Below are 12,497 nucleotides of genomic sequence, written 5' to 3' on the forward strand. Positions count from 1 at the left end.
AGTTCACAGATTCATTCTTCTGTCATCTCCATTTTTATAGGGACCAAACAGTGAGGTTTGGGCTTTTGTATTTTAAATTTCAGTTATTGTATTTTTCAGTTCTAACATTTCCTTTGGGTTCTTCTTCATATCTTTGTTTTGCTGCGACTTTCTATTTTCATAGAAATGTGAATTGTTTCAAGCATGTTTATCTTTGTTCATCAATGCATTTTTATGATGCTGTCTTAAAAATTCTTGTCAGGTAATTCCAACACGTGTCATGTTGAATAAAGTGGTGAAAACTGGCATCCTTGCCTTGATTTCATGCCTTCAACCACCAGGTTGTAATAAGTCTATATTGATTACATTATCCCCTTCATTTCTGAAGACAGAGTACCTTGGGTAGTACTGTCAGAACAATGCTAATTGTAGTGATAGCAAACATCCTTCTCTTGTTCTTAATTTTAACTAATGTCTGTTTCATTTTTAAGTATGATAATGATGGTAGAGGCTTAAAAGGGAAATCTCTGTTTAACGTGAAAATATTAATAATGTGTATTTTCCTAAGATGAAGAACCAAAAATCAACCTATCTGGAAGAGGGATGGATCATGAAACTTTACTGATAAGGACTTCTATTCCAAAGGTTTATTCCAATAACACTTGTAGTGCATAAAATATCAAGACTTTCTTGTTGAGAAAACAGAAAGTCTGGCCATAGCATTGATGCTGACTTAAGAGAAATAAAAGGCAAGAGTCCAAATATGGAGAATTCAACCAATATGAGATATATACCAAAAAAAAAAAAAATCAATTCAACAATTTAAACACAGGTAAGAAGTCAAAAGAAGACAGCTTTCTGGGGAGGCTGATACGCACATTTTATTTAACAAACATAACGTACAGAACTAAAAGAACGGCATATTCCCAGGAGAACTGAGTGTGTTTACCTGGATTAGCACCTAGAAAGTACATAGAAAAGAAAAAAGGAGAAAGCTCTCTATGAAAACCATCTGGGCCCAGTGTGACGGTAAAGCATTACATTCCAAGTCAGCTTGGTGACCAGCTGACTCAGTTCACTGCTTCACATCTCTGGTGCTTTATGACAGATGTGCCAACTTGATGGACTTTATATGTAAATTTAAGAAAAGGATAAAAAGTTTTATACTCATCCTAGTTTAATTCCAAAACTACTGCACTACAAATTCGTGGTGTGCTCTTAGGAAGACACTGAAACACCAGGGGAAGCTTTCTTAGCTGCTTGTGTGATGTGATCTTGTTCAAGAATGCTGCCCTGGGGACTCCTCACAACTTCACAGGTACACTGGTCATCCACAGAAATCACTGACTGCAAGGAGGACCATAAAAGGGTTATGAGAGGTCCCATTAGGATTAGAAAAGGCTCCCCGCTGCAGGGGATGTAAACCCTCACTGAATGAGCTGTCAGCTGACATGATACTGAGCATTTAATGTCATATCCTTTGGTTATACTGTATTACCCACCAGGAGGAAAACTCCCTTGCTCACAAAACAGATCAGTGGTTCCTAACTGGGGACAATTCTGTCCCCCAGGAGACATCCGGCAATGTCTCGAGATGATTTTTTTCACAACTGTGGGGGTTGCTACTAGCATTCAGTGGGTGCAGAGGCCAGGGTGGAAACACCCCACAGAGCACAGGGCAGCGCTCACAACAACAAATCCTCAGCCCCCAATGTCAACAGTGCTGAGATTAAGAAACCCTGAACAAGAGGTTGACATGAAGCGTGTCTGGGTTGTCCATTAAGTCAGAAGAACACTCTGGAGGCAGAAGCCCCCCTGCACTTCACAGCTCTGAGGGATTCTCCCGCCAGCAGAGACCTGTCCACTCCTCTGTTGTCTGACCCACACCCAGGGCCAGCTCCCCTACAAAGAGCTCGGGAAATACTTGCTGAATGAGAGGAGGAAAGAGGTGCAAGAAGCATGGCTCAATCATTTTTCAATTATACTGAACAGTAACTTTATACGACCAAAAAGTATTCTGAACCTCAGTGGTGCCATATTCTCTGACTCTACAGGACCTCAGAGTTAAGGCTAACAGATTGTTAAAGATGGAGTCAACATTTTAAGGGGAGTAGGTCTAAATACTTCTGAATTCATTTTAGTGGGGCAAACCAGATAAAATGGTGTTAAAGGCAAATATTCAATATACTTCATTTTAAACTAAAAAAAATTAACACATGAAATGCCATGCACAGCAGACACCATTCCTCTTTTTTTTTTTTACATATTTACAATTTTACATATTTACTTATCAATATATTTTCTATCTTTACAATTATAAAATTATTTCAAACTGTAGAACAGTGGTACCATTGAATTTCCTTAAACATACATTTTGTAGCATTCATTTGTCTTATCCTTTAAAAGGCAATTATTTACCCAAATCCAAAACACAGTGAATGCCACAGAGGAAGCACATAGGAAAATCATGGAGAAAAAAATAGATTTAGACAAAATTTTCACACAAGCCTTAAATGAATCTATTTCAGTGACACAAATAAATAGTACTTTATTATTTACTAAGCCTCCCCTGCCAAGAAAAACAAACAAAACAAAAAATTCCCATAAACTGTACCTTTAAAAATGCTCTGATATTTATAAGCAATTAAGTTATATTCTATATCCCAATCAGTGGACTGTAGTAAGGGTTGGCTACAATTTAGGCTCAAATAAATACTATCCATATAAATTTTTATCATCCCGCATAAACTTGAGGTTGCAATGGTGGAGGAAGTTTATCGTTTTCAACATTTTCAGAGTCAATAGCTGCTAACGACTGACTTGGGGGCTTAATTTCAAGTGGATATTTCTCAACAATGTCTTGAACCTCTTTTGCAATTCCATCGGTCCAATCTATTAGGTCCTTCTCAAGTTTCTTGGCTTCATTCATAATCCTTTCTTGTCGTTCATTCAACTGAGACAGGAGATCCAAGTTCTTATACATTTGCTTAACACCTAAGCAAGCATCAGGAGACCAGTTCTCAGATTCTTGCTTCCTGGGAGAAGTCTGGCCAGACATGTATCGATCAAAATCTTCCTGACTTAAATTCAAAGACTGAGCATCTAATTTCTCAATGAAAGCCACGGCACAGCACTATAAAAAGAAGAGAACGTTACTTAGTTGTATGAGGAAAGCTACTAATATTCAAATAGACTGCCAAAATCCTTTTATTATGGAAATTTAAAACAGAATCAAAAGTAGACAAAACAATCTCATGAATCTCCACTGACTTCAGCTTCAAAAGTTATCAATTCACAGCCAGTCATGTTGTTTCTTCTATACTCCAATCTGAAATAACAATTTCTTCCTTAAACAAAAAAGTTAAATCTAATTGCCAACTTCACTGAGTCTGACTGTCAGAAATTCAGTCCTCTCCTTGGGTGTTCAGAGGTCCTAGGGTCCTGTACGGAGTGAGGTATCTGAAGAGGCACCTTCAGTACTTGTTCCACAGTGGCTATTACAGTGCTTCCCGTGTGAGTCCTTGAAGTCAGAGGCTCTCTGCGTCCCTGCAGTGTGGCTGGGGCTCCAGGGCCAAGCATCTGGGGGGCACGCCCCCTAAAAGCCCTTCCCCTTCTGAGGCCATGCCAGCTGACAGCACCCCCCAGTGCATGGCCAGCTGCTGAGCAAGTCCCCCGGTACTGGTGTGGCACACTGACCTCTGGTCCTCAGAGATTTTAACATCAAACGGTTACCAGAACAAGCTTTGAAATCAGACAGCCTGAGTGAACTGTCACCTGTCACTTGACAACCGAGTTGTGTGACTCTTGGAAAGTTACCTAAGCTCTCTGAGGTTTCCACATCTGTAAAATGGGGGGTCATACCACCCAGATTTATTCTGAGAATTAAACAACATAACACACGTAACACACTTAGCTCAGAGGTCTTTGGTAAGCAATGAATAAATGGTAGCAATTATTAGTATAGAAATGCTGGGGCAAATGCTCAGTGACACAGACAGGTTAGTTATACTTCCTTATATTAATGACATTTTTCTACAAGAAGTACACACCATTTTCACATTCTTTTTTTAAAAGCTATTTTCATAAGAAAAACATGAGCTAGAAACAGGAGAAAATAGGACGGCTCTCAGAATTTCTTCTGAGAAACTCATTCACAGGCTCCTACCTTATTATTCATAAAAAAGTGAATCATCTCCTTAAAGAATATGTAGCCAGTCTATTACAACAGACTCGATGCTGAGAGCGCGCTGTCTGGCCCTTCCCCACAGCTCAGCCCATGTGTGGAATTGCCGCAGCCTGTCACCTGGAGACAGGAGGCATCCTAGATGGTGCCCACGCTCCTGGCTTAGGGGGATGGATACACGGTACTGTCACTAATGGAGAGAGTGTACGTCGGGAAAGAAAAAATATCTGATGGGAAAGAAGTTTCAGTTTTGATCAAAGTAAATTTGAGGCACGATATATAACTGGAAGTGGAGCTCAGTGTGAGGTCGGAACCAGGTGACACAAGCCTGAAGGCCATCGCTGTACAGGTGACCAGCAGAGCTGTGACCGGAAGAGACACCCTAGGGAGAGAGATGCGCAGAGGACAGAACCCCAGGGAATAACATGTTCAAGAGGAAGCAGAGGACATGAGGCCTCAAAGAGAGAAGGAAGGAGAAGTAGAATTGTGAAAGCCAAGGGACATGAGAAGTTCTAGAAGAAAGGAGTCACGAGGAGTGTTAAAGCAGCAAGACTGAGAGTTCCCATGAGATTTGGCAATGCAGATCCTTTCCTTATGCCAGAGCAGTTTCATTGGAGCAGGGGGAGTAGAAGCCAGACTCTGAGTCAGGCAAGAAGAAGATGAAGAAAGACGGTGCAGGCTAGTTTAGGCTGTCAGTCAAGGGGCTGGGAAGCAGCTGGGGGCAAGTGAGCCTGCAGCCTCCACTGTCGGCAACGAGCGCCACCCTTAACCACCTCCTGCTTCATTTCTCCGACCACCAGCCACGTCCCCCTCCCCACACCTCTCAGGGATTTCAGACTGCCTGGGACTCTCTGGATAAAGAACTGAATCCAAAATACCCTTCGCCAGCAGTCAAGTGCATGTCTCACTTATGTTAAGAAATATGAATACTTCAGCCACTTAAATGTTTTTGTGGAGTATAGTTTAAACAACCAAGTGTCTGGAAGGATGAAAAACACTGCAAACGATGGAGCAAGCACCATCCTGAAAAAGAGCACTCCACGTCCTTCCACCTGCAAACCACATCCCCAGATGCCGGCACTGCAGTGATGAGCAGCTGAATGCAGTGGCCGAGGGTGACGAGGAAGTGGGGCAGGAACAGGTTTTGAGGGACTGGAAGCTTATACACTTTGGTGAACGCATTTAAAGGAAAAGGGAAAAAAAAATCACAAAATTAGGTACAAAAGTGAATACATATTTAGGAAGCAAAAATAAATCACAACAAATTTCTGGAGCGTTGGAGATTCAAGTACCCATCTTTGTAGACAATTTAGCAGAAATGCTTCCTTAAGTGGCCTGGCCTTCCCTCCCTCCCTATCCCCTATACAATTTCCAGCACAGGAAACAAAGCACATAAGGGGTCTCGAGGCTCAAATTCATTGGCTTGAAAATCAACCTAGTCTAAAGCAAACAAGGAGAAGTTCAGCGGTCAGTAAAAGGAAGTATTTGGCCTTATAACTTACACGTACATACATTTACTACTGTCTTGCCTAGAACCAATTAGCACTGCAACGAAAAATAGTTGAAAATCATTTCACATCCTCTAAACTGATACTTTCTTAAAATATCTCAGTATTCATTTTTAAGAGGTAACTTGTAGAAATAAAACAAAAAAATACCTCTTAAGTTTTTTAATATAGGAATCAGTCCAAGAGCTGACTTATTCATAGTTGAGTCAACCTGACTAAGCGAGCGGCTCAGGGGAGTGACGGCCAACAGCAGCAGAGCCCCCTCAACGTGGCCATCACATTTCCTGTACGAGCACCACAGTGGTCATGGCCTGGGAGGTGGGGTGTGTGTGTGGCCTGGTCACACGTGCTCTGTGACACCGAGAAGCATCCTCAGCTACAATGACCCCGCAGCTCAGGAGCAGTATCATGTCACAGGCCTGTGAGTGAGCTGTCACATCCTTAAAATACCTACACCTTCCTGGTTCTTCTCCACACCACCAATAAACCAAATACTTACTAGGTTGGTGAAATAGTAGCCATCCTCTCCAGTCATCAGTCGGCTTGGGTTGCAGAAGCGGGTGATGTACTGGATGTTCGACTGAAGGCGCGGGGGGTTGCCCTTCAAAACGATGTAGATGAGAGTGGGTAAGAAGTCATCAGCTGAAGCTGGCTCATTCTTGGTGATCTTGATGGCATTGAAGATGTGCTTGCTGCATTTGGTGATGCAGGCCAACTTATCCCGAGGCACCCGCTTCGAGTCCATTTCAATGATATCTATAAAGGAGAGAAGACGTTGCTCCCAGTGAGAATATCATTACATAAAAGAGGCATTAGGATAATCACTTTTATCTACTACGTCACAGAGGTACCCCTGCTAACCCCTTCTCCGTTAACTTAGTGCACGAAAAACTTAGACTGCCAAAACACAGTGACCCTGAGCCAGGCACTGCACAGTACGCTCCCAAGCATCTTTCTTTCCATCTTCAGATCATGCAATGTATACTACTATTTTTAAGAGAACTAAGCTTCAGAGAAGTTCAATGATTTGCCTGAGATTGTACAACAGCAAGTGACCGGAGAGGGGGATTTGAAACCAAGTCTATCTGACTCTAAAGCCCATTCTTCTGATTCTGATGGTAAACTGCTTAAAAGCTCCATGGAGAAACAAGCAGCCTTTTTACTGCTTCTGTTCCTCTTAATACATTATCAAACTCAGTTCAGAAAGCCTCAGTTTGCATACTGCTTTTTAGAAGCGTGGCTACTATACAAAAGCCATCTTGTATTGGATAGCAAAATACAGGCGGCCGAAATCCATCACATGGAGGTCCACAGTGGCCAGTCCTCAGGGCACGTAAATCTCTACTAGCTACGAATATCTACAACACCTTTATGAAACTTATAACCTGCTGGTTAACAGAGCGGATGAACAAGGGTACACATTTCATCTCATAAACTATATTTTATTTCTCTCAGAAGAAATTTATTTCCCTGCCCTTAACTATCACCAAGTCCAACCGGTGGGCTCTTATAAATGCACATTCTTTGTTACAAAGACTAGGAGAGACAATGAGGAACAGTTAGCCACAAACTCAGCACTGTCAGGACAACACAAGGGGAGGTGGGGTGTGCCTTTGGATGTATGTATCTGCTTCAGTCTGGAACATCATGGACAAAAATAGCTGAGGCAGCTTCATTTGACAGCAGTTTCTTGCCACTAGCAAGAATAAATGTTTCAGATTTAGGTGGGATGGTGGAACAGAACACGCCACAGTGTTCTTTCTGCTCTCAGCTCTCATCCCCGAGGTCAGCTACCTGGGGAAACCCTCACAGGACCACCAGACCCCAATGTGTGCGGGGCAGTAACACTGGCCTTATTTTAATTTACTAATACTAATACTAATACTCTACTAATACTAGTCCCCCTACTTATCTGTCTATTGTATGACATTTAATTTTTGCTTATTGTATTGTTTAGTTTCTTTAACCTTTTAATTCTGGGTTGTAATTATGGTTATTATGTCTCAGTCTGTTTATTTTTCTATTTAAAAAGAACTAATCACCAAAAAGATTTGAAGGAATTTATGTATTTTTTAACCATTTTTCACCCTTTTTAGTCTTCTACTTTTTATTATTGTTTCATTCTCTATTTTGGACAGTTAACCATTTTCTCATTAATCTTTATTATTTAAGTTTGAAAGTGAATAAAAGGTGAATTATATCCACACATCATTTTATTGAGTTTCACAGATACTCTATATTTTTTACAAATTAGAGGTTTGTGGCAACCCTGCATCGAGCAAGTCAATATATTGGCACTATTTTTCCAACAGTATTTGCACATTTTGTATCTCTGTGTCACATTTTGGTAATTCTTGCAATACTTCAAACTTTTTCATCACTATTATATTTGCTGTAGTGATTGGTGAACTTTGATCTTACTGCTGTAATTGCTTTGGCATTTTTTAGCAATAAAGTATTTTAAAATTATGGTACATACATTGTTTTTTCAGACATAACACTATTGCACACTGAAAAGACTATAGTATAGCATAAATGTAACTTTTATATACACTGGGAAACCAAAAAATTTGTCTGACTTGCTTTATCGTGTTACTTGCTTTATTGTGGTGGTCTGGAATTGAAGCCACAGTATCTCCTAGGCATGCCAGTACTTTATTTTTTTATTTTAATTTTTTAAAGACTATGATTATCATTTTTTTAACTGTACTTTTCATCTGGATGCACGTGCAGCTGCTGCCACGGCCAAGGGGTATGGACAGGAGTGTGAAAAGGAAGAGAACAGAAGTAAAAGGAAGGAGAATAAAGGAAAAAACAAAACAAAACCCAAGGGATTTTTCCCCCCACTCTTCATCTTGTAGTGAACCCCACCCTTCCTGAGCATCCTTTAGCCTGAAAGAAGTTTCTTTTTGGTTTTGACCCTTTTGGACCCCCCAACCTGATGTTTAGTTCCATGATTTGCACTGCCCTCAAGTTCAAACTAGGAGACATAGCAGGGAAAAGCAAACAAAACAAGAAACCCCACTGCATTGGGTGTTCCTCTAGCAATGACTTCCCTTCCCAATCTGCCTGCTGTTAGTTACTTTTCAGAGTCCTCAGATACTGCTTTGCGTCTCTCCAGAGCTTTTACTCATAATCAGTAGGAAAAACAGGGTGGAGTATGTGTATTCTATCTTAGCAGATGTCTGGACTTATCTTTAATGGGGTTTTGAAAACAAAGTAGGCTGTTCTTCTAGGTCAATCAAACTGGGCACTATTGACATTTTGGGCTGTATAATTCTCTGCTTTAGGGGACTGTCCTGTGCACTGCAGGACGTTTTAAGTAGCATCCATGGGGTCTACCCACTATAAGACAGATAGCAAGTAAAAGGGAAAATGCCTCAATTCATTAATTTATAAACAAAGCTGTATTTATAAACAAAGCTGATAGTTCTGATCAGTAGCACATAAGGTGATTTGGAGAAATTAAGCTGATTATCTCCAATATTTAAGACTATTGTTATAGACTGTCCTTTCCAACTTCTCCTGCACTAAGGCTGACAAGTTTAGATTAGGAAGAAAATAATCACATAAACTTTGGTCCTCAGGGGCAGAATATGCCTGCAACTTGGATTGGGAAGATGAGGGGGCTAAAATGAAAAAAAGTAAGAAGGCTTTTAAAATTTTATGGCTGAATTTTTCCTATCGAAAAGATCTCCTGAAACTCCATCTTACATGCCTGGAGAGAAAAGTTCCACCCTCAGTTCTATTAATAAACTGCTGATGTACTGAAATCCTCTTTCTTATTTCTATTTTTAAGTAAACAACGGTCTGGAACTTGCAGTTTCTGGTTTTACTAGGTCTGTACTGCAGCTTTCAGAAAAGAGTCCTCAACATAAATTCCTATGCAGTACTTTAAACATAAACCAGTTGGTCTTGAACTTTCTAGTTAAGAGTCTCGGGGAAAATGTGAGTACAAGGTCCATGTCTAGATTTTACCTTCAATCTCTTACAGATGTTCCCTGAGCAAAACGCAGGCGTGGGAGTGGGCCTTGACCCAAAGGAATCAATTCATGGGACCCATGATAGCCCAGCAGAAGAGCACTGAACACAAGCATGACAGTATTTAGAGACGCTAATTAGACTCTACAAGGGGAATTACAGAAAATAATAAATTTTATAACAGGAGACGAATGCAAAAACGTACAAAGAGAAGGAGAAACCGAGAAAGCAGAAGAATCACATTAACCAGCGGACGACTCAGTCCCTTAACTTGGAGCTAGGTTTCTGTGACAGTCCTCCTCCCTTCCAACCCTGATAGTATCTTAAGCAAACTCCATTTCTTCCTGTAACTTGAGTGCATCTGGTTCTTATAACCAAAGGAGCCTACTCAATGGTGTGCCTTTGACAGTGCTAACATCAGCTGACCCACTTCCCTTCCCTGCAGAAGTTCATTAACAATCTTTAAATCAGCAAGTCTTTCCAACTCCTCTCCTAATTAAGGAGAAGTTGGCCAAAGTTGGATGTCTCCTCCATTTTTTTTTTTTTAACTTTTGTGTTGCACTTCTGTTGGATTACTCCTATGAATAAGGAACAGGAACCTTATTAGATGCCTGGATCTATCCAGAGTGTCAGAGCTACAACAATTTAGGGCACTTCATTTATTTCTTGAACAAACCAGAAAAATAATTCAAAGCACGTCTCTGATTAACAACCAATCAGAGGCATCACTGTAATATATAATTCTTAATTGGGGATGACATTGCCTCCCCAATTCCCTCCCTCCAAAATTAGTTTGAATATATAAATTCAACTGAGTTTTAAAAATTTACCCTAGCTATATTTGACTTTAGTTCAATGCCCAAGAAATAAGAGAACTTGGTCATTGAAAATGAAGGGGGAAAGTGATTTACCTACTAATCGGATGCTTCAAATTCATAGAACTAACACTCCTAAATCACTTTTACCACATTCCAGTGTATCTTTGGCAGTCTGCATTTTAGAAATACTGTCTTTTTGCTCACTGAAATATGTATAGATTTATAAAGGAAAATGCTAACTTCAAGGCAAAAACATCCAAATATAAAAGCGCTCAGTTTCACTGACCTGTGATTGCTTTCACCACCATATCAGATACTTCTGGAATTTCTTCATTAACAGGGACACAAAGCATCTGGGGTGTAACCCAGCGCAGGGCTCTACAGAGAGAGAGAGACAGTAAAAAAGAGTTCCAAGGATGGACTGCCATCATTTCTCTTGTCATCTCCTGGGGGGAAAGATGGGACACCGCTGACCAACCAGCCATCCTCAGCTGAAGCACGTCGCCCCCACACACATCAGGAGCTCAGCTCATGTGCCGAAGTAACTAGAATCCTAAAATCAGACTTCTCTTCCGCACTTATCACAAGAAAAGCAGAAGACAATTTTACCAGATGAAACAAGAACATACGATTAAAAAGCCCTCAATATTTGAGAATGAGGATTTGAGGAGAATCTGCTGCTCCCTGTCCTTGCTGTCCACCACCCTTAATGTTCCTTTAGACTCTGCCTTCAATTTCTGAGGCACCTCAGTGCCTGAGTAAGAGGTCAACAGGCATGTGTCACCTTGGCTTGAGTCACTGAGGTTCCTGGTCACATGGCAACTTCATTCCAGAGATTCCGCTGCTGGCTCTCACCATCTGCTTGACTAATGCTCCTACTCTACACCCTAGTCCAAGCCCACTAGTCACTTCTGCTTCTGTCTTCCATTTCCCAGTATCAACTCCTCACTTTTGGTGAGGCACCATCAAGGACAGAGCTACCAAGTACCAGCCCCACAGTCTGGGAACCCCATTTGCGATTCCTAGGCCCCTCTCCTCCAGAAACACCTCATTGTGCTCAGTTTTGGCCCTGTTCCCACATTTAGATGGCTTCTTTCCTAAGTGCTTTGCTGCCTTTGGAATGCAGAGCACTGGGGCTCACTCTACTGGCCATGGAAGAGTGGGTGCTCTGTGAATTATCAACCCAGTGCTAGTGGAAAGATGTGCTTGGAGAGATGGCTGAATAATGAGCAACCCTGGTGGGAATGAGGAAAAATGACACTCACTGCCTTGATATGGATATTCACAGCTTCCAGCCTGACAAGACAATACAACAAAATGAGAAAATAATGAAATGTCCTCCTGCTCTTTGGAAATTTGGGAGATTTTAACAATCTCAAATATCAGACATGGTTTTATCTAAAGCTGCCTGGATTCAAGATGGTGGCTTGAGCCCTTTTCTCCTGTCAATTTACCATATTCCTTTTCTTTCTGACACCACAATTAAGCTTAGATGATAAGGATGGCAGGTACCTTATACCAGTTACTTGCTCTCAAGGTTTGAAACTCGAGGGCCCTGTTTTCCCACAATGTGTTCTTCCAACAGGAGGTAGTAAACAGACAAGACAAAGCAGAACAATCAACTACCTGATCCTCTTTTGAATAGCGAGGTCTTTCTTCTCATCATCAGTAGTTTCTGGACAGAACACGTATTTGTAGAGACGAGTCATGATGTACTTTTCAATCTGATCCATTATCTTCTCAACTCTCTCTGGAGGCACTGAAATATCCAAATGGACATTTGGATGAAGGATGGACACTTAAAATTAAGAGTATGTTTTCACAGTACTTTCTACATAGCAGAAAACTAATTTACTAGAAATATATTAAACATATCCAGAAACATAGTATAAGGTGCTACATTAAAGAAATACCCTTTAAAAATTACCTCAGCTTTTGGGGCTGCCCTTTACAGAATTCTCACTTCTAACTTAAGCTGTCTAGCAGGACCTAACAGGTATACACCCTACCAAGCGGGAAGACCTCAGC

At 41.0% G+C, this 12,497-nt stretch overlaps 1 protein-coding gene across 6 annotated transcripts in view; it reads right to left on the reverse strand.

Annotated features, from left to right (window-relative positions):
* LOC105082750 (rab5 GDP/GTP exchange factor) overlaps positions 1–12,497 on the reverse strand; it is a 94,030-nt gene that overhangs the window by 41,473 nt on the left and 40,060 nt on the right. For 3 of the 6 annotated variants that reach the window (XM_074345986.1, XM_074345987.1, XM_074345985.1), the window contains exons 6-8: positions 12,096–12,228; positions 10,756–10,847; positions 6,170–6,426 (exon numbers count right to left, since the gene is read on the reverse strand). In XM_074345986.1, the coding sequence (XP_074202087.1) occupies positions 6,170–6,426; positions 10,756–10,847; positions 12,096–12,228 (482 nt within the window). Of the gene's footprint in view, positions 1–834; positions 3,113–3,162; positions 5,330–6,169; positions 6,427–10,755; positions 10,848–12,095; positions 12,229–12,497 lie in introns of those variants that run through there. The other 3 variants (XM_074345989.1, XM_074345988.1, XM_074345990.1) reach the window with 2 other exon arrangements.

This window comes from Camelus bactrianus, chromosome 18 (genome assembly GCF_048773025.1).
Source record: "Camelus bactrianus isolate YW-2024 breed Bactrian camel chromosome 18, ASM4877302v1, whole genome shotgun sequence".
Lineage (NCBI taxonomy): Eukaryota > Metazoa > Chordata > Mammalia > Artiodactyla > Camelidae > Camelus > Camelus bactrianus.